Below are 22,276 nucleotides of genomic sequence, written 5' to 3'. Positions count from 1 at the left end.
CTTCTCAAGTGAGGTTAATTTGCTGACAGATGACATACCTGCCGCTAGGTTTCAAGAGATCACGAATCCGATCCCTTATGAGGCGAGTCTCTGTGGAGCACGCGGAATGAAATCCTCGCTGTCAACAAGTTCTATAATACACCCCAAGGGTTTCCATTATGCTTGGTGCGGACTAACCTTTCACACCAAAGAGGCTCAAGCCAAAGCCTTCATCAGCAAGATGATTGACTTTGCAGTACTACACTGTTTCCTTCCCAGGCCACCGAGAAACACGGTAATACCGTGCGCAGAGAGATGGCCGCGTCACAGCACTGTGGTTTAACAGAGCCCCCAGAGCTCCAGAACACCTCCTTATCCCACACATCTCTTCCCCCTTTCTCTATCAGCTTTGCCTGCGCTGCTCGAGCCCGTCTATGCTGGTGCAGCTCAGTGCTGGGCCCCTCGCTACAAGAAGGACATGGAAGCCCTGCTCAAGCTGCTTCACGCCCCACCGTGTCAGTCACGCAGCCTTTCCCACGGGACGCCTCTTTTCGTCCTTTCCCGCCTTTTTCTGGGCACACCACGACGGCACCGCGAGGCCCTCAGCTGCATCAACCCCCCACCACACGAGTCTACCGCCCACATCCCCTCAGCAGACAGCTCCGCCCGGAGGGCAGAGAGCCCCGCCCCTTACCGGGCGGTCCGGCAGCTTACCGGCAGGCAGCGAGGCGCTGGGGCGCGGCTCCCGGGGCGAAGGGAGGCGAGAGGATCCCGGAGCAGCTGGAGCAGGCGGCCGCGCCGCTCCTCCTCTTCCTGCAGCTGCCGCCATGGCGCCGTGCCGCGCTGCCTGTCTGCTGCCGCTTCTGGTAGCGGTGGCGAGCGCCGGGCTGGGCGGCTACTTCGGCACCAAGTCCCGCTACGAGGAGGTGAACCCGCACCTGGCGGAGGACCCGCTGTCCCTCGGGCCGCACGCCGCCGCCGCCCGGCTGCCCGCCGCCTGCGCCCCGCTGCAGCTCCGCGCCGTGCTCCGCCACGGCACCCGCTACCCCACGGCCGGGCAAATCCGCCGCCTGGCCGAGCTGCACGGCCGCCTCCGCCGCGCCGCCGCCCCGTCCTGCCCCGCCGCCGCCGCGCTGGCCGCCTGGCCGATGTGGTACGAGGAGAGCCTCGACGGGCGGCTGGCGCCGCGGGGCCGCCGCGACATGGAACACCTGGCGCGCCGCCTGGCCGCCCGCTTCCCCGCGCTCTTCGCCGCCCGCCGCCGCCTGGCGCTGGCCAGCAGCTCCAAGCACCGCTGCCTGCAGAGCGGCGCGGCCTTCCGGCGCGGCCTCGGGCCCTCCCTCAGCCTCGGCGCCGACGGTGAGCGCGGGATGCCGCCACGGAGTTGCCGGGGCCGCCCCGTGAGCGGCCCTCCTCCGTCCTCGCCCTCCGTCCCCGTCCTCCGCCTCCCGCGAGGAACGAGCCCCGCGCTGAGCGCTGCTTTTCCTTTCAGAGACGGAGATCGAAGTGAACGACGCGCTGATGAGGTTTTTTGATCACTGCGACAAGTTCGTGGCCTTCGTGGAGGACAACGACACAGCCATGTACCAAGTGAACGCCTTCAAAGAGGGCCCGGAGATGAGGAAGGTGTTGGAGAAGGTGGCGAGTGCCCTGTGTCTGCCGGCCAGCGAGCTGAACGCAGGTAACAGAGCGGCCCCGGGTACGCTGCGCTCAGTGTGATGCGGGATGTGCTGCAGTTATGCAGAGTTCCTGTCTAAAATACAAGCTGAACCAGATGCAGTCATGCAGGGTTCGTGTGGGGCTGCAGTAGTGCGTGCTTGTTAGTCAACAGAAAGAAAACACCTTTGGGAGTATCTTTCTTGGAGACGAGTGGAAGTATCAGCTGTACCTTTGTTTTAAGGGCTCAGCTTTACTTTTGCTTTGAGTTATGAGTGTGTTACCTTTTAATTCTCCTTCTGTAAAATGTTGCAATTCAAGCATGCAGATAGTTGAAGGGAAGGGAGGATGTGTCTGCGTTGTACCTTCGCTTGTCTACAGGGAGCACATTTCCCATGCTCAGGAAGCCCCCAGAAATAAGCACTGCTGTCATTTCCAGCATTCCCCCAAAGATGTGATCCTAAAACCACGTCACGCTGCAGCTCAAACCCAGCCAGCAGCATACAGGTTAAGCATGGCAGCCTGAGACTGCTCCACAGTGAGCCGGCACGCCTCCACCTGCCCCTCTTCTGCCTTTTGTGATAGTAAGGCTATCCCAGCAGTGGGACTATCACAGGTGCATCAGTTCAGTGTGGAATGTGTGGTTTTGTTTCCCTGAGGTTTGCATTCTGCACGATAACTCTATTGGAAACTTTGTTGCTTGGCATTTGGGCTGGTGATTGTTTTCAACCCTAAATTGTAGTTACTCGTACAAAACCATGACAAGGGGAAAGTTGGGAGAAAGTTGCTAGTTCTGTGGTGGTGGTTTTATCCCTTGCTGGTTTCTTGGATCTATTGCAGATCTCGTTCAAGTGGCTTTCCTCACTTGCTCGTATGAGTTGGCTATAAAAAATGTGACCTCCCCGTGGTGTTCGCTCTTCAGTGAAGAAGATGCTAAGGTAGGTGCTAAATGCAGAGGGCAGAGAGATTTGAGAAGCCTTCAAAACATGCCTCACTGTTTGGATGTTGTTTTGTGGGCAGTTGTAAGTTCTGTGCCCGTCCTTCTTCAACCTTCATTAGGTTTGGTGCTCCATTAGCGCTGCATTGGTCTCCAAAGAGCTGTGGGTTAATCAAGCAGTAGGACTGAAATACCTTCTGCATTCAGACTTAAATATTGGCAGTGTCTTAATTTGTCCTGACTAAAATGATCTTTTCCATTGCACACTTAATTCATGTAATGCTTTTTTCTTTCTGTAACACCTGAAATGCTCTGGACAACTTTGTTTTACATGTATTATTTTTATATGATAAAATGTCTTGATTTTAGAGGACAGCAAATAAGGTCTTTTAGGTCCTCTGTGACTTCTTTTCTGAGGCCCAACTGGTCTCTAATTCCTGTTAATAAAACTAGTAGAACCTGGATAAATATGACTTGCTTTGGATTACTCTTTGGAGGGATTGAGAGATTTGGGGATTAAGAATGATGCCATTTATTTGGCACTGCAAAACACGTTTAGCAATGCCCCTGCAGAGGCTCCTAAAGGAAGCTTAGCAGCCCTGCCAAAGAGAAAAACCCTGGAGTCAGGAGGAAGCGGTCTCCTCTCAAAGAAGAGGAGGGTCAGCAGGAATTTGTGCTGTTTCCTTCTAATAGCTTAGTGAGAGAGGAAAGCTTGCTGATTAAGCGGTTACTTGGCACGTTAAGAATATGGGGTGTTTGAGCAGCTCTGCTGGAAGACTCTACAAGGTTGAATTGCCCAGCAGTGCAGTGGCAGTTGGTGTTCAGTGTGAAATTACGTGCATGGAGTAAGAGGTTAAAGCTCCATCAGTGAGGTGGTGGGCTCTCAGATCCCTTTTTATTATTTATTTATTTATTTTCACTGTATGCAATAGTAAAAACTTGTAAACTGTGTTAACTTTAGGTACTGGAGTACCTGAATGACCTGAAGCAATACTGGAAGAGAGGATATGGCTATGACATCAATAGTCGCTCCAGCTGCATTTTATTCCAGGATATCTTCCAGCAGTTGGACAAAGCAGTGGATGAGAGCAGAAGGTAAATTAAAAAAAAAAAAAGGGGGGGGGGGGGGGGGGGGAAGCTTTTGTGTTGACTGACTGCAAGCTTTCTGTGGTTAATCCTGAGTTGGATTTGAGTAGCAGTTAAACACTTCAGACACAAGAATGCTAGGAGAGTTTGGTTAGGAGAACTTGTGATAGAGAGAACAAAATCCTTAATAGGATCGTTACTGTAGAGTGCAAATAGGCTTGAGTTTTATTTTTCCCATTGATGCTTTTGTGCCCAGTGGATTTATTTCCATCTTTTAACTTACTGATCTGCACAGGCCTTCAAAGGACAGCCAGTTACTGTGTCTGACAGTGGTGGTTTTTTTCCTGCTGAACAATGAATTTTTTGTTTAAAATGTCTTTGTTAAAAAGCATTTGTGGTGAAAGTGGAAAGGCTGTAGGTTAAAAAAAGCAATATGATGCATTCTGCTTTCTGGTTACTTAAACACTTCAGCATGAAAGTCTTGTTTTCTTTCCATGTGTGTTTGACATCTCTTGCACTATTAAAGCTTTCTGAGCTTTAAAGCTTCAGGCTGAAGGTGCTGAAATGCAATTACAAAAGAATAATTATTTCAAGTGAATCCAAACACTCAGTGACCCTAGATGAGAACTGCCTGTTGCAGAATCCACCAAGCCTGAACTGTAACAGCAAACCAGCCTTGTCATGCCTGCTTCTTTGTAACTGCAGAAAGACAAACTTAGGCAGTATACTCGGTGCCCTGCACAAACAGGAGAAAGGTACTTGAGCCCTGAGGCTGTTGTAAAAGCCTTGGTTTGTTGTACGAACATGAGGCCAGTAATTTAGCCAGCCAGCCACTCTCTTAGATATTTACTTTCGCATCCTTACTCATCTGCAGCAAAACTGCCCATTGGGAGCAATGCTGTAGGTGTAGGAAGTTGTTAGACCTCACATGTATCTGTTAGCAGACACAAAGATAGCACAAGCAAGAGTCTGCAGAGGAGGGTGGTCTGATGAAGTGGTTTGTGTTCAGCTAGTTCCATGGTTTGGCAAGTCATTTTGTGTCAGAGAAGGAAGAACAGCAGTGGTACTCCTTCCAGGAACTCTTACAGCCCTCAAAATTGCCTTTAACGTGCCTTGGAGGTACCTATGCTTCCTTAAAAGCTAAAGACAAGATGCCTGTGTTCTTGTGTGTATTGTTTACTCCTATCAGCTGCTATCAGTCGGCAGCGGTGATCTGTTGTAACCTAGAGAAAACAGTATAGAAAACAAAGGCTTTAGTTACAGGTTTGGGTGTTTATGTCACAAGATTAGCTGTATTTGCTTTCATGTGCCAGTAATAAAATTTTTGAGAGCTGCGTTAGGCTTAAAAACAGTGCATGCATATGGGAATAATTTACAACCTGCATGAATGTTGTTTTTCTAACAGAGGAATTACAAATTCATAGCTTAGTGATCAGCCATGTGAATCAGTACCTGAGCAGGTAAGTGCACAAATGTTTACAAAAGCACACAAAATCAAGGAGGTGATAACAAGATTGTGTAAACATTGTGCCTTTAAATGGTTCGTTGGAATCAATGTATGAGTAGCGTAAGGTGACCAAGTTCAGCTTTGATATTGATATAGAAAAAGTAGTTGTATGTGATGGGTGTACTTACATTGCTAGCATCCTTGGGGTTCTAGTTCTAAATTTAGGGTACTGAAGTAGGTCAAAAATATGTAAATTATTTAGTGTTTCAGGAACGAAAGCTGAAGTCACTGATACTTGAAGCTATATGTGTGTATTTTTTTTTACTTGATAACATGTAAGAAAGCACTTTATTTTCCCCTGTCAGTTGACAGATTGAAAATAGAGGTAGCCTTGCAATTTTGGATCAGAGGAATGATCTATCAAATTGTGAAGTCTTCCTCCTTGGAAGAAAAGCTTCAAAAGCTGCCCTGGCACTACCCTGGGATACAGCCTCCAGAGGTCCCTTCCCACCTCAAGCATTCTGTAACGCCAATCACTTCTTACAAAGAGGACTGCGAAGAAGTTGTTCATCTAGATTTTTGCTCACTGAGGATCTGAGTTAAATATCAACAGTGATAGAACTGACTGTTAAGTCAGTTGAAGCAGAATTCTCAGTCAGTTGGCTTTTTTGTTGTGCTTCAGTGCTGGATGCAGAGATGCTGTGTGTTAAGCCCTCTTCATTTTGCTATGAACAGGCTAGAACTTGTTGTAAGCTAGTTGTAAGCATGAAACCAACATAGCACCGAGGACTAATTGTGAAGGAAAGGTGGGCAGAAGGAAGTGGCTGTTGATAGCAAACTCTCTGCAGCAAGCCTGGACATTGTGCTGTCAAATCATTCTGGTTTTTGGAAATCTAAGGCTGTCAGAGCTGTTGATCCCTCTCATTTTGAGAGTGGTGGAGTCAAAGCTGTGGTTATGCTAGATTGCCCTTTAAATAAATCTCTACTGTATCCTTTCTTCAGCATTCTGGGAAGCTAAATAAAAAATGCATGAGGCCACAGGTCATTAACATCCAACTGTGAAGAGATTGACAAGCACACTGCTGTGATTGCTTCCATATATGCTGTGTCTGCTTCTGCGAAGATAGAAAATATAAACAGAATGAGGAGACGAAGAGCAGATTAAAAGTGAGCAGACAAGCAGAGCAAAACCCCTCTGCCCTTCTGAAGGAAAAAAAAATAACTTCTTAATGTAGCTTGTCTCATATAAGGAGAATAATTAGATCTATTTGCTTTTAGTGTATTTATTCTATGAGCAGGGAAAGCCTTTAAATCCTTAAGTGCTACTTAGAAAATAGCTTTAATTCTTAACTGTTTATTAAGTCTGTAAGTTTAATAATGATAAAGCTATAATTGACAAAATCCACATCTGTACTTCCAGTTTATTGACAGCTCATTCAGCAGCCCCTAAATTTCTTGGGAAGAGCAGGTGTTGGAGGCAGAGCAGTAAAAGATTGAGATGATCTCATCCTGTCTTAGAGCTTTGGCCATGGAATCAGAATCACAGAATATCCCAAGTTTGGAGGGATCTGTAAGGATCATCGAGTCCAATTGTGATGTTTAAAACATGTCATTTAGCAATGAGGTGTTGAGGAGAAGCAGTGAAGGCCAGCAGATGGATGTCTGTCAGGATGGTCCCTCCTGGTCACTGCTAGTCCCTTCTTGTTTGAAAGGAAACACCCAAAATCTCCACTGGTTAAAACTTGTCACTAGAACCCATCTAGGAGAGTCCTGAGCTTCTGCTGATAAGCTGTAAAATCAATTGTGATCAAACATGATCACAAGTGAGACAATTCTAGGGATGCCTGGAGGGAAATGACCCACAGAGGCCAAAATACAGGTATACAACTGGGGTTTTCTACCTAAACTGAGGTGCTGAGAGTTTGAACAGGCACCCTACCCTATAACACCCTGTTGCTCACCATGGATGGTGTTGCAATCCTTTTGAATTAAGCATGTGGCTCCATGAGGCTGGCACCAGTAAGCCAGGACCTCCAAATGACAGAGTACAACTGATGGAATCACTGAGGTTTGAAGACACCTCTAAGACCATTGAGCCCAACCAGCTCATCCTTGAGCTCCTGTGGCTGCCCTCAGAGCTGCTACACCCTCATCTCTGTTCATTACCAGGTTGTGATTATTTGGGAGGAAGCTTGCCTCCTCCTTCCAGCCAGGAGAGCCCTCTCAGAGCATGGAAGCAATTAGTATTTTCAGTCAATCCAATATATGCTGTCAGTCTGCAAATAGCCAACTAAACAACTAGCCAGCGTGCTGCCAGTCCCCTTCCTACGGACTGCTGGTCTCCCAGGGATAACTTCAGGAAAGCTGTTTCATTTGGGAAAGTTATTCCATGGCATCTGCTGCAGGACATACAGCTGAGAGGGAGAAGTCCTCCCAAGCACAGGAGAACATCTCCCATCCTATGGAAGCACCGAATTGTGCAGGAGATAACCAACTGAAAAACACAAACTTACATCCTAACCCAGGGGATCATCTCCAGTAGTCCAATTTTTGATAGACAAATGTAAGTACAAATTTATGTCTGGTAAAAGCCAAGAAAATGGGTCAAGCAAAATTTATCCAAAGCACATTGTCTGAAGAATGATGTGATATATTCAGCAAAACCGATGTCAAGAAATTGACAGAAGTTTAAAATAATAGCAGATGACTTCAGAGATTTTCAGTGATTTCTGGAATATATTATAAAAGCAAAAATATTTGCACTGATCTGTGATATTTAAAGATGTAACTGGGAAGAATCACTGTTCAGATGTGTTGTTGTTACCCCAGACAGAAGCAGGTAGTGAGTTTGTGCACATGTGTGGAGAGTGGAGACCCTGGCAAAAAATGGAGATCTGGCAAAATTCAAAGCTGGGTGAGCAGCCTGCTTACCCTGTGTGTTCTAAAGTGGGGGCTGAAGGCATCTCAAACTTACTGCCTTCTGCAAAACGAGCATGTAACCCCATCCCGCAACGTCAGGTGGCAGTATTAAAGCACTGAAGGCTTGAGTACAGTCTCTATTAGGCAACCTGGTTCACTTAAAAGTAGGTGGAAATCTACCACCACCAATGTAGGAGAGCACCTTGTGTCTCTTCATCTGGGGAGTGGAGATACAACTAACAATCCTTCATCTAGGGAGGGAGACTTATGTGGGGACCTGAAGCAATTTGAGAGTACAGCTGAGAACAAGAAACCATACAAAAGGAAAATATGCATATTTTTTAGCCGTAGAAAATACTTGGTTGTGTATGCATGTGTTATTATGACTATATAGTGTTATTACTATATCTTTAATGATATAGTACAGTTCTGTATTTAATCTGTTGCCCCACCTGCAGCTGTTAATTGCTCAGAAAATGAGCCTCTGTGGTGGCAAAATGTTGTCTTATTTATCCGTGTTTTAACACTGATATATATCTCTGGTTTGTTCTGATACTACAGGAAGAATGATTTTATTTCCAGAATCTTACTGTTGCTCCAAGTTCTCCTTTTTTTTTAAAAATGAAAAGTTTAGTTTGGGCTATCCAGTAGCAGCTGTTGGAGCATTTGTGCTCCAGCAAGGAGTTATGGTGTCTGGCTTTGTGTTTCTGTTCTAGGCTTGTTGGTAGAGAATGGCATTGCCAGCTCTGCATTTTATAGCATATTTCAAATATTTATATTTAGCAGTTTGTCCCGTTTTCATTCCTTGTTACAGCTCAAATAAAATGAGAGCTTTTACTTGTAACCCTTTTTCTTCCATGAAGCTTTTATTGACCCAGCAATCTGATTTCTGATTATTTGCCTAATTAGTTGCCTTATTAAAGCTCACTCTTCTTTCTTCTGGAAAAAGTACCTTCTGGTTATTAGTCGGCCCTTAAGAAAATGATGAAAATTACTGAAATTCTCAAGATTTTAACTATGAGACCATTAGAGAGTTGGTATTTGAGTTACAACTTTGATGTCTCAGATGTGAATGTTTGGCGTCTCCATTCTTCTGCACCTTCAGTAGCAATAAAACATTAATGTCCTGTAAAGGTTAATTCCTTTTCTTTGAGACCTTACCACTGTCAAATAGGTTCTTCCAAGACCACATTCCTCTGTGTCTCCTTGCCTGTCTGTAAGGTGATACAGTGATAACGTGTCTGGGGAGAGTTTGAGTGCCACAACTCTCCCATAAAAAGTTTCTTATTTAGAAGAAAAAGGAAATAATATTATAGGAGTGGAGTAAAGTTAAACCAGGTGAGTTGTGCTAAAATGGCATACTTGGGAAGTTGTCCAAGTCCAAATAAAGAGCTTTATTTTTGTGATAAGGAAAGGATTAAATTCTTCTCATGTCTGTCCGTTATGGATAGCCAACAATCAGACCATGCAACTATATGGCAAAGAAGCCAATGGGGTAATACTCTTCTCTGAACTGTTGGTTTTTTTCCATACTGGAACCTTACAGAAAATGTCCCTACTCTTCATTATGTGGGCAAAACTGACAGGTAGCGATGTGCTTGTACTGCTGCACTTGGCGTTGTGCTGCTATGGAAGAATCTCGAAAGGCTGCTCTGCATTTGATTGAAGAGTTAGTGTCCAATTTCCCACAGTTGTGGTATTTGGAGAAGTTTTAACAGTGGTACATAGAGGAGCAATAGATGAGTGTCTCTCTGCCTTGGAAGAAGCTTTGAGTTTTTGGTTTAATGTGTTTTCAATTCAGTATGAGTTGTGTATGTTGTGCACAGTTAGTGAGTGAAACCTACTATCATTTCTTGTCTAACATATTTCTGAATAGCCAAAACTGAATCACATCTGCCCTTCTGAATTGCACAAGCAACTTCTCAATCTGTTGGCCAAGCTTTGTGATAGGCTAGAAGGTATGGGAGAGAGCACCTGCAAATCTTGGAACCACTAACAGGAGCTGTGAGTGTTGATGAGAGATCCCTGTGTTTTGGTAGTTAAAGCAATATGAAGCTGCTAATCTTTCAGAAATGCAGCAACCATAACGGCTCCATAACTGAGTAAAGGTGAGTTAAAAAACAAAACAAACAAACGAAAAACACAAAAAAGTGGTTGTGGCACCCTTCAAGGATATCAGCTATTCACTAAAGCTATTTTACCCTTTTTCTTCTGGCTTCGGATGCTTATCAAGTCTATCTTTCTTGCTCCTGAAAGAGATTATAACATACGTCTGTACTGTCCAGATGGATTGCTAGAAGGCTTGCAGAATTAGGAGGTGTGCTTTGTTGAGCCATCTCAGTTTGCATGGCTGGTGGTTCAAAATACTTACCTAACTGCATATGCAAATAACAGAATATTTGATGGTTTTCTCCAGTACAGAGATTTTAAGTTGTTTTTTTTTAATCAAATAAAAATAAAGAAGACATATTTGAACTTCGCTCAAGATTGAGGTTGATCTTTGTAATTTTACAAGGCTGAGCCATAATGCGAACAGATTAGTTTGCCAATTTATTGATAGCTTTTATTATTCTCCGTAAATTCCCTCCCTCTCTGCAGGTCCATTCCCGACACAATTGATAAGCCTTATGGTAATCAGTTAGTAGTAAATACTTTTGCTTCTTATGAGACTGCTTCAGAGGTGTCCTCTTCGTATGGGACTGCCCTTTGGGGTACTAGGAGAGCTTGTGATGAGCTTCAGGACTAAGGTGATTGTTACCTCATCTGCTAATTACATGGTGGATACATAACGTACCAAAGAGTTGCTTGATCCGTTCAGAGACAATAGTGCTAGGTGAAATTTCTTTAATAAGATGTTCATTTCACACAACAGCATGTCAGCTCTACAGGTGAACATACTGTACTGCATACAACGAGACACCTGAAAAATATTCAGGTCTTGTTTTGATTTCAGAAAATGAGAGGAATTGGTGACTTCCACTAATACCGTAAACAGCTCCAACATTTTGGCCCTGGCACTTTGTACTGTATGGTACATTTGAGTTTGATGGCTTCATCGTTCAAAGATGGGGCTTTGGTGTACTTAAGGGGTATTTTTGCAGAAATCTGGTAGAGACAGGAGTCTCTGGACAGCAGCATCCCTGTGCCTGTGTTTCTGAAGTGTGTGTGTGGTGGCTGACTGTTCTCTGGACAGGACAGGGGTCCTTCTCTGGGAAAGTGTGGCTTTTCCTAGACCTAGGCATTTAAAGCGTTGTTTATGACTTTGAAACTTCCCAGAATGTACTTTACTTCAGATTAATTGCCTAATATTTCCCTTCTCAGAATTCCTCTGAAAAGATATCTCAGCATTTTTATAGGGTCATAGCCTTTTATCGAAGGAATTCAAAAACAAGGAAAAAAACAACCAGCTCTCTTGGCAGCTAACATACAAATATTTAGCATCATCATGCTGCTGCTGCCATGATACAATTGATCTCAGAGATCCTGAGGAACGTGAGAGGTAGGTGCAATTAGGAAAGCAGCATTTGAAACTCCAGAATCTCTGAAGTTAAGTCTAGTGAAGCCTAGCTAGCTTTGGGTCGTTACCTTCTATGAGACTAGATAAAAGGTATTGCTGTTTAATTGGAATTTTACATGAGCTTTGAGTGCTCTTTCTCAGTTTTTCAAGCTTGCTTTTTCCATGAAGGAGCTCATAGATGTCCTTGCTAGACCAGAAGGAAATGTTCATCTCAACGGTGTTTGTGGTGGTCCGTTATGTTGGTACTGCTTCTGAGAATGAACCAGCACAGCAGTCTGTCCTGCTATTACAAGTGAAACTTTCGTGCACGAGGACTTAATGCCATTTCAAAGATTTGTCGTCTTTTCCTACCTGTTAACAGCACTCAGAACAACACCTCTAAGACTCCTGCTGCCTCTGAGGTCCACCACTACCCCTGCATTCCCTGCTCTCTGCTGTTCTCTTGCAAATCTGGGGTTCTTCTGGCTGTTTTTATTTTCTTTTTATTTTTTTTCCAGAAATAAATCACTGAGGGATATGGGATTGATAGCGAATTCATTCTATAGCTGAAAATAGAGGGGTTTGAGTCCTTTGTCCTGTTTTTTTTTGTGTCAGTCTGGAATAAGATGTGGTCTAAGCTTTCTTGTTTAACAGTTGTTAAAACTTCTCTTCCGAAGTTGTTGGGGGAATTTCTACATAACATTTGAAGGTCAGCCAGTTAAATGCTGCTGCAGGAAGTATCTCTTCTTATCCCACTATCTCTTGGGTTTGGGGTTATCACTAGCCAAAAGTCACATGAGTGCTTAGGAAATGAACTTTTTTTGAAAGAAAGGTTACTTATTTTGTATCTAAGATGGTACATAAGTAGACCTAGAGGAGTAGGAACAAACTACTGTTGAAGGTGGGTGTGCTGATGCAGAAAAATCAGTGTTAAACCCACATCTGCAAAAATGAAGGAGAACTGAAAATTACTTGAATGATAAATCCCATGCTTCTATACGGGCCTTCTGGGGGAGGGGTTGGGGCTGTACTGTGATCGTTCTTCATTTTCAGCTATGATCAGATGTACTTCAAGGCTACAGCAAGGGCAGCACAGAAGCTGATGTCCTCATGTCTCATGAATGAACTTTGTTGCTCTTTCTACCCAGTGAGAACTGCTTCTGCTCCATTGCAGGCACTTTGTAAAATGAACTTGATAGCAATCACCAGTAATAACCTGCAGGCAAACTCCTAATATTTTATGGCAAAGTTTTATTTATGTACAATTTCTTCAACTTGCTTAAAAGTTGGAAATTAACTGGTTTTTGTGCTTTCCTAAGTCATTTATTAATGTAAGGGGGAGGGGGGAATCCTGGATTATCACTAGCTTTAGTACAATATTGAGAACTTTGTCTGCTACTGATAGGCAATGCTGCGTCATTCTTTGATCCCGAAGAAGATTGAGTGTGGATATCTCGACCCTTCAGAATTTGATTAGCTTGTGCTACTGTTCAGTGCTCCACTGATTGCACTGTGTGCTTCTGTTTCGACTTTATCAGAAACATCTCAGCAGTAGTAACTTGCACATGCTGCAAATAGGCAATCCTTATTGATTTCGCTGTAATTAAACGTGTTACATTATCATTGCTCTTTTAACCTTACTGGTGGTTTTTATTGTCCTTAGATAATAAGAGACCTCAGTCTGAACCATAGCCATGACCATGGGGATTAAACAGGGAGTGCTTGGGTAGTCCTAGACATGAAATCAAACATCCGGTGCTGGTGAGAGTCCAGAGAGATTTTCAATTATACAGTGGTAATGAGGCTGTTGAAACAGTGGGGTTGTATCGTGCAATGAAACGGTTTTAATCCTTATTAAAATAATATGCTGGCACTGCTGTGAATGGCAGAGGTTTGTTTTGTCTCCCTACTGGTTTGACCTGTCAGCATGAGGACTTCAGGAGACAAAATACTAACTGTAGTTAGAGTGAGAACAACTTCCTTGTCTGTTCCATGTTTGTCTTCACGAGGTTTTTGATTGTTCTGTAACACTTGGGAAGTATGCGTATGTGCTATAACTTTTTTTTGTTTTTGCTGTTTTGATTGAAAAAACAAGTTAGCCACGTTTTTGTGGCTTACTTCCATTCTAGAATTCCTGCTGGTATCAGCTGAAAAGCAAGGCCAAACCTTGCTGTAAAGCCAGTATGGGTGTCCACAGTGTTAAATACATTTCTATCTTAGCATCTCTTTGGAGGGCAGAGAGGGGAAAAGAGGATGGTGGGTGGTGGTGAAATCCAGTGCAGTGAGTAATGACTTCTGGAGACTCTGGCAGCATATGTGAGTTGTTGACTTCCTTGCTTAGTACACAAAAAGATACAAACTTCCACACTTAGAAACAAGCAGATAGGAATAAAAGAGCATGCTGCTGGAGGAAAATGAAAGTGTTTTGGGTTTCTACAGCTGGGTGCTACTCACATAAGAGTGCTTAAAGAACTTGAGTGAAATGTCTGAAGTGACAGCCAGTGAGTGGTGGCTTCAACCAAGAAGTTCCTATGGACTGGCAGGTGTGATGATTTAAAAGCACAAGGATAAATGAAAAAACATCTCCAGGAGAGAATCAAAAATGCAGACCAGGTCAGTGGAAATAACAATTGAAACCAGCATTGCTAAGCATCTCGATGAGTGTGATATACCAGAAGAGTGTCAGCTTCGTTCTTTGAAAGGAAAGCATTTTTTGGTACTCTCGGGGAAAATCAGCAGGCACACAAATACAGTGACCTGGGAGATACAGCCCAGATTTTTGTCATGGCTGTTTCCAAGGAATCTTCAACAGGTTTCCTTACCAAAGAAAAGGAGCGGTCTGGAGGGAAAGATCCCCTTCTTGGGTAAAAAATGAATGAAAATGCAAGAAAGGGATGGCAGGGAGAGATGTGTGATTTTCCTGGCACAGGCAGGTCACTGGTGGAGATGGATCTGTTTGGATCTAGGCTGCTCAGCATGTTGTAAATGGCTGGGGAAAAGGTGGGAAGTTAAGAAGCGCTGCAAAGGCAGTACCCTTCTTCAAGATAAGAGAAATTGTTCCAACCAGGGAGGATTATGGAAGGAACTTTGCAAGCTTTGAAATCTGCAGATCTGACCTACTCGTTTGATCTGGAAATTGCTGACAGGAGGGGTGTAATGCACCCCAACATCTAGCGAGGTGTCAGATGAACAAGAGGAGGGAATGAAGAGTGGAGCGGGAAGGAAAGAGGCTGAAGGATCCAAAAGCTTTACAAGTTTAAAATGAGGTAGCCAGGGAGAAGGGCCATGGATAAAGTGGGGAGCAATGCAGGCAGAACCTGCATTTGGAGGAGCCGGCAGTGGTCTGCAGGGAGCAGACACCTCCTGATGCAGAAAAGGTGTGTGGGTTGGAGGAAACACGCAGAGTCCTTCTGTGGCTGTAACACTTCATTGGAGCAGGAAACAGGCACGTTTCTGATTTTTCTTATTTATATGATGTTGTCTGAGGGATGAGCGTGCGTATCTGTGTGTACGTGTCCAGAGAGGATAGGCAGAAGGCTGAGCAGGGCTGCGCAGGCATGTTTTACACTGCACACATACTGGTTGTAGCAGGTGCGTGACACAGAGCCTGTCCTGCCAACTTGGTCAGAGTTTGTGTTTGCAAGTAAGTCCCCCAGTTAACCATTTTTCAGTTGCTTCAGAGCAGAGGAAACACCTCCTTTCCAGGCCAATCAAGATGTGCCCCATCTGTGGGTGGACTTCAGTGGTGGCAGGCAAGCGAGACTGCGGCCAAATGTCACCCTTTGTCTGACAGTGTGTGAGCCGGGCTTCTGAGCGCCCCTTGGAGGCGCTTCCAAAAAGCGAGGGGCAGCCGTTCCCTGGGCTGCTGCTTCCCAACTGCTGCGAACCACCGCCTGCCTGTCCTCGGGCTGGACAAAGCGTGACACCTCATCTGACAGGCAGGGTTAGGCTGTTAGGGTTTGGTCACTGAGTACTTGTGCTGGCTGCGTGTGGAGGGAGTGTGATCTCTGGTGAGCAGGCGGTTGCAGGGATCAGCAATAGCAGCACTCCTGCTGCTAATAGGCACTGATAAACCGTGGAGAAGGAAAAGCAGGCTGTGCGTTAAATCAGTAATCTGCTTGCCACGTGGGCGATCAGGTGGTTGTGGTTAGGTATGAGGGAAGTGAGGGTTTGCTATAGTTAATGTAAGTCTGTGGTTAGGTGTAGTTTTCGTATTGAAACCAGATTGTCACTTGTCCTTTACTGCAGCAGTTGGGCAAAGCTTTGACCCCCAAACCTAGCAAAAGTCATGTGAAAACCTTAAAACTTTCCACATCTGACGTGATGACAGTATGTGAGCTTCTCTTCACCACTCCATGGATTAATTTATAAAGAAGCTTATTAAAAAGACATTTAAAAATTTAGATTTTTTTTTGAGTATTCAGAGTTGTTAGATTGTGTTTCAATAGGAAATCATTTGTCTTTGTGGATGAGCTCTCTCCATGGTTCATTGTGTTTTATTATCTGGTTACTTTGGTGCTGTCAGGGAACAACAGCCACCAAAAATTACTCAAATTATTCCTGTTAACCGCACCACGATATCCTGAGAAAAACTGTTAGATGTTAGAGACAGGTTTGTTCTACAGCAGATCTGTGAAACCTGTAGTGCTTATGGAGTTACGATAGAACAAAATCTCAGGGGTGTTTTCCAAATGGTCTGTGATGGGAGAGTGGTTACACCTGTTCACAGTGGATCAGGGCCAGGCTGGATGTGGCTCTGGGCAGCCCGGCCTGGTTGTTGGTGACCCTGCATACAGCAGGGGGATTGAAACTAGATGATCATTGCGGTCCTTTTCAACCCAGGCCATTCTATGATCTGTGCTGAGGGAATTCTGCTTGCTGGGACGTCCTGGAGCCCTCCACGTGCTGACAGCTGAGGGCTTGATTTGGTGTGTGCATTAACAAAGCCTTGCAGATTTGCTGCTCTCATCTAAAATCCTTAATGGGAGGAGGCAATGCTGATTACAAACCTTGGACTGGATGATCTCGTAGGTCTTTTCCAACTTTGGTGATTCTGTGACTAACTGTAGCATGCTCACAGGATCTGTCCATAGCTGAGAAGAGCACAAGCAGCTGCATTCACACAGGAAGCCTGAGAGCTGCCTCACATGTACGAATATACACCTTTAGTCAGGGTTTTGCTTGTGTTTCACGCTCTAGCCTAATTACATTCACTGCAAATTCTTACATTCTTCCTAAGAGCCAATAGCTTCAGGTGGGACAAAGCATTGTTTTTTCTTTATTCTTTTAAATAAAAGCCTATCACGTACTGAAATCCCAAAACAGGCCCTTATCGCAAATTGAAGTACAAGTTCAAAGTCTGCCTTTTTAAGCCTTTGCTGCTGACAGCTGTGGTGCTGGCATGTTTGCTTTGAAACACAGGCTCTTGCTGATCCTTTCCTTTTTTTCCTTTCCTTTAGTTCAAAACCCATTTCTTCACCTTTGATTGTACAAGTTGGACATGCAGAAACACTTCAGCCACTTCTTGCTCTTATGGGCTACTTCAAAGATGCTGAGCCTCTCCAGGCCAACAATTACATCCGCCAGGCGCATCGGAAGTTCCGCAGTGGCCGGATAGTGCCTTATGCAGCCAACCTGGTGTTTGTGCTGTACCACTGTGAGCAGAAGACCTCTAAGGAGGAGTACCAAGTGCAGATGTTGCTGAATGAAAAGCCAATGCTCTTTCATCACTCGAATGAAACCATCTCCACGTATGCAGACCTCAAGAGCTATTACAAGGACATCCTTCAAAACTGTCACTTCGAAGAAGTGTGTGAATTGCCCAAAGTCAATGGTACCGTTGCTGACGAACTTTGAGGGACTGAAATGGAGTGGCCGATTTGGAAACCGATCTCAGTTTTCTTCAACAGATGTTGTGAACGAGCACTTTGGATGCAATGCTGCTGCTGTGCCGACTCTCTAAGCTCGCAGATTTGACGGCCGTTATTTAACTGGGTTGTCTCTGTCAGCTCAACACACTGTTTATTTATTACATAAGATGAATGACAAAACCAATTCTGTAACAGGGATGTCCCTGAGCATTTTTAACAAATGTGTTGGGAGACAAAGTGTTCCTGCATATTTATGTGTACAGACAAGTAATTTCCTAGGTCATTCCTCTTATGAATGTGCCGTAGATAGAATTTAGAGCTGGGATAACTGTTTATTTTATCAGAGCTGAAGGTGCTTGAACTGATTCAGTATTGCTTTGTGCTGCCTTTTTGCTAGCTCTTGTTTTCCTATGGCAGGCATGAAATAATGTAAACCTGTGAGCTTTTTTTAACTCCTTTTCCTGAGCCCCTAGGAGGGAGAGAGTGTATGCTACTTCTCTATAGCTGCCCAACTTTTGCCTGGACAGCACCACATGAGCACTGACAGCAGGAGGAGTTGCTGAGTGCACTGTCTGCCTGCAAAGGGACAGGGATTTGTGTTTCTTAAGTTCTCACCGACTCATCCAGCGCTGCAAGTTAGCCATCACGGTAAGTCAATTCTCCTGAAAGGGAAGGGAGGAAGAGTGAGGGAGTGAGAGATATCCTAGAGCTTTTGAAAGGAAGAGTGGCCGTGCAGGAGTCTGGTGTTTCCTTCTACTTGACACCATCAGTTTCTCGTGTTAATGTTTGGGCTGGGGCATTCGGGTGAGGCTTTGTGAGCTATTTAAACATCTTGGTCCTCCTCAAATGCTGTAAGTTTTCTTAGAACTTCTGGAGGTCTCCAGTGCATCCTGCTGCTTGGAACAGGGCAGGTGCTAACCCTAAATCTGGACAGGCTTCAGACTGTAAGAAGTATCTGGCTGGGACATGACTTCTGCAAGCTTAAAGGCACAGAACCTGGTATCACTTAGATAGGCCTTATCCACTCGGTACAACAGCTTGTTCTTGAAATTGAACTGGTTTTAAAGAAATTAACTGCATAAAGGTACTGGTTATCTTTGAGCGTATGTGCACTTAAAGCAGATTTACTTGCTGCTGAGAAAGTATTTTAGAGTTCAACAGTAGAGCAGAAAAAGGAGAAATCAAGATAATTGTCCAGAAATGTCCAAAATACAGCAAGTCAAATAAAAATCTCTTTGTTGCCCAGAAGGGTATGGCTAGTTAAACAGGCTGTCCTAAAGCAAATGAGGGTGTGGTTTTATGGTGCTGGTAGCTCCTGACATGCGTGCCCTATAACAAGTGCTCCAGAGCTCAGCCCATAAAGTGAGGGGTACTTTGCTGTGTTGACTGGGGAGAGGGTGAAAGGGTACTGTAGCCTGTTACCATAGGAGTGCCATAGGCACTGTAAACATTTATACCCTCATTTACTTAGGTAGCCTCACCAGCAAAACTGAAAACTTAACTGGTGGAGGGAAAGGAAAGAAAAAGGGAGAGAAACCTGAACTAGTTTAAAGTTCAGAAGTTTAAGTAACTGCAGACTTAGTTCATCTTTCTTTCTAGAGGACTTGGACTTCTGTCACTTTCTTTTTTTTTTTAAATACAGCTTATATAAAAACACTTCTGAATTTACACATCTCTAAGTTAAGGAACAATTGAAAAGCTGTTTTTTAGGGTATCATTTTATGAGTGAAATCACTGTGAGGATTTTTTCTGTCTGTTTTTACTGTTGTAACTTAAGTGCTCTTCATAGAGTAGGACATAGGTCCTGCTTCCTTAGTGCACTGACTTCTATGGAGGCTGTGGTTCTGCTCAGCAGAAGGACTGATTAAAGCTGGTGGATATTTTAGCACTGATGTCCTGGTAGAACTCTTGCATGTTTTAGCTCTGAGGGTCTTCTGAAGCAGAAGGGGTGGCTGGGGAGGACAGCCATACTGAAACACCTATAGGAATATAGGTCAGGATGATTGCCAGCTCCAGCGTATGACTGTTACTGCCATTTTATATCAGATTTGTCTCCTTTTTAGCATGATCCTGCTTTGAGTCAATTGAACGTAATTACTGTGACAGGTGCCTGTTATGAACTTTATTGCAAGGCGGTGTTTGAGGCAAGCTATGAAGAAAGAAACTTCTGTGGAAAGGCAGTGAAATTTGGTAAATAGCAGACGTAAGGTTGAGAAAATTCACCTTTGGACATTTTTTTTTTTTTTCTGGTTGAGTCATCCTGTGATCATTCACGATATGAACAGAAGAAATGCAAGCTTTACTGCTGGAGATAAGTGGAAGGTTTCTGTTTGTCTGTCCTGTTACCCACTGTGTTTGTTAAAGATACTGTGTTCTTTGCAGAGGAAGAATGCGTTGCCCTGTTTTTTTCTTTGGTCGTGAACCAGATAAGGTGGGAGAACCAAACAATTATTTTCTGTGGTGAAGCATCATTTGTTTCTGCATTAAAGGTGATAGCTTGATAGAAGGATTCTGTGCAAGGGAATTCAGGGATGGCTCTTCAGAGACTGTTTCCTATTTTGCCTTGGCTTAGGGGTCCGTTGTATCTCCAGCGTAATGGTTGTACCTGCAGTGAGTATCACCAGTTAACCAAGAGGGAAAATGTGCCATTTGGTTTGTGATCTGTATGTAAAGGCTGCCCCTGCTCACTCAGGTGGCATAATTAGAGACTGAGCATGGAAATCTTGCACAACTGCTGCAGCAGCTGTGTTGGGATGCTTGTGTGTGCTGGGCACTTGTTCATGTGACTAATTCTGACTGCTAGGGATATGACTTCAGATGACTGTTATTTAAAAAGAACAAAAAACACGCATCCCCAGGCAACCAAAAATAAATTTGTACATAGATGAGAAAGGAAAACCACACAGGATCGAAGTATTTCCATGAAGTTGAGCACTAGTTCAGTGAGCAGGATGCAAACGGGCTGCCACCTCTCATGGCACTGCAAGTTGGCCCATCCTGGAAAAGCCCTGGAAGGAAAACAGTGCCTTCACCTCCAGCACACAGCTCCAGACAGAACCCCTCACCTCAGGCCTCCAGTGACAACTCCATGTGTAACCTCACCCAAACTGGAACCTTTCATTGATGGAAGACGCAGACTGTGTTCTTGGATGCTGGCATTAAACACACTTCAAATATATTTAATTTTGGATGTCTAAAGCTTTACTAATGTTTCTGGAAAACTCATTTTTTTCCTTCTAGTAAGTACTGTTGCTGTAATTCTGGCTGGCGTGGAGCTCTCTGGTCGCTGCATGCAACATGACTTTGTGATACTGTGGGACTAACTGGATGAATGTGGATAACTGGTTTTGGATTTTCAGTGCTGTGAAATAAAACTGCACACTTTCTTCACCTGTTTTATGAGCAACAGTAATGCAGTCTGTAGCATCATGCCTTTATTCCGCTTCAAATACATTTGGCAGACTGCTGTTCCTTGCAGTATCTGGTTGTTTTGTCTCTTCGCACTGCCGCATGCTTAATATTAAAGTACATTAATTGACGTTTTACTTTTTCATTTTGACTCAAGTTGAAAACTTACTCTTTTTTCCTGGAGCACTGATTTAAAACCAGTGATAGCCTCCTGGCAAGCTTTTCACAGGTATTACCAAATGCCTGGAGATGTCCTGCATTCTGAAGTGAACAACGCACATCTTTCTCTGCGGTCCAGGATCTGATGCAGTGCTGTTTTCTTAAGCATTATCACCCTCTTGTGTGAAATCAAAGCTGGTTTCATAAAGAAGAATTAGAAAAAAGGTAACGTTATTTTAACCAAGCAGGACTTGCTTCTTGGGAAGGGAAAAGAAAAGCAGCCCTGCCATACACATATTTCAACTAATTTTTAAGAAGTATAAGTATTATGCATTGAACAGTTATTAAATGCATAACTTTTCAGAGGGAGGTTATTTTAGTTGAATGTTAGTTTGTATTTGTTGGTATGATAGAAATGGTGGTTTCTCTGCCTTCTTGCTTTCTTGGATGTGAAGTTACAGGCAGTGTCTCCTGATGCTCCGAGTCACAGACTGCGCTGACCTTACTGGGCTGCACCGTTGCCCTCTATCCTCAGTGAAGGTTAATCAGTTATGGTCCAAAAAAAGGAACTCTGTACAAATGCAAACAGTATGTACTGGTGAGACCGCTGGTAATGCAGTGCCAGCAATTGGCCAGGAACAGGCATGCCAGCAAGAGCTCTGAACTTGGTGATTTCTGGAGAGATTTTTTTTGCCCAGCCTTTCCTTCTCTTGTGAATTTGTCGACTCGATGCCAGAGTTTCATCACCCCTGTTGCCATGTGCTGGTGAGGTCATGCTTTGCTTATATTTGTGGTGTGGAAGTGGGTTTTGTTGCCAAAAGTCCTGGCTGGTTTCTGTGCTGCTTTGGTGGGTGGGAAGTGAAACCCCTTCATCCTGCGACAAAGCAGAAAGGGAGATGTAAGAGTAAGGAGCAGGTCTATGACTAGCTTTCTGTATAGTTCTTAGCGTATTTCTCTTCTACAAGGTTCTCCTGTTGCTTTCCAAAGCCTTAGATTGGCTTGCAGTAGGACGTGGTAGATGCTGTGGCATTGTGAATCTCCTATCTTTCCACTTCAACCTCTCACTTGCTAGACTGGAAATTCAGCTGTGTCTGCAGCAGCCTAGATTTAGATATGTAACAGCTTTCTGACATATTCAATTAACAGAGTTAATTGAGCTAACAGAGTCTTAAAAGTTGATTATGTCAGAAAATATGCAAATGTCTGTGTTTGGCACGTATTCTTGCAGTTCTTGAATCATTTTGTGTGATACGGATCTTGTTTCAATGTTGTCCTAAATACCAGCAGCTCATCAGAGTACTTGGAGCATCCGTATTGGG

At 44.1% G+C, this 22,276-nt stretch overlaps 3 protein-coding genes across 6 annotated transcripts in view; 2 read left to right on the top strand and 1 right to left on the bottom strand.

Annotated features, from left to right (window-relative positions):
* The window catches only part of SGMS1 (sphingomyelin synthase 1), a 96,543-nt gene extending 95,711 nt beyond the window's left edge, over positions 1-832 (bottom strand). Inside the window, exon 1 of the mRNA XM_040702227.2 lies at positions 694-832. The gene's annotated coding sequence lies outside the window, so the exon portion shown is untranslated. The remainder of the gene's footprint in view (positions 1-693) is intronic.
* MINPP1 (multiple inositol-polyphosphate phosphatase 1) lies at positions 672-20,928 on the top strand. The gene is made up of 5 exons (NM_204644.2): positions 672-1,338; positions 1,472-1,660; positions 2,476-2,573; positions 3,534-3,667; positions 16,980-20,928. Exons 1-5 carry the CDS (start codon positions 807-809, stop codon positions 17,374-17,376), a joined length of 1,350 nt encoding a protein of 449 aa, NP_989975.2. The 5' UTR covers positions 672-806; the 3' UTR covers positions 17,377-20,928.
* Positions 17,733-22,276, top strand: part of PAPSS2 (3'-phosphoadenosine 5'-phosphosulfate synthase 2) — a 37,040-nt gene continuing 32,496 nt past the window's right edge. For all 4 annotated transcript variants that reach the window (XM_040702865.2, XM_040702864.2, XM_040702863.2 and 1 more), the window contains exon 1: positions 17,733-21,722. In XM_040702865.2, the coding sequence (XP_040558799.1) occupies positions 21,687-21,722 (36 nt within the window). In that variant the 5' untranslated portion in view covers positions 17,733-21,686. The remainder of the gene's footprint in view (positions 21,723-22,276) is intronic.

Source organism: Gallus gallus, chromosome 6 (genome assembly GCF_016699485.2).
Source record: "Gallus gallus isolate bGalGal1 chromosome 6, bGalGal1.mat.broiler.GRCg7b, whole genome shotgun sequence".
NCBI classification, from domain to species: Eukaryota; Metazoa; Chordata; class Aves; order Galliformes; family Phasianidae; genus Gallus; species Gallus gallus.
This window is presented reverse-complemented; position numbering and strand designations above follow the sequence as displayed.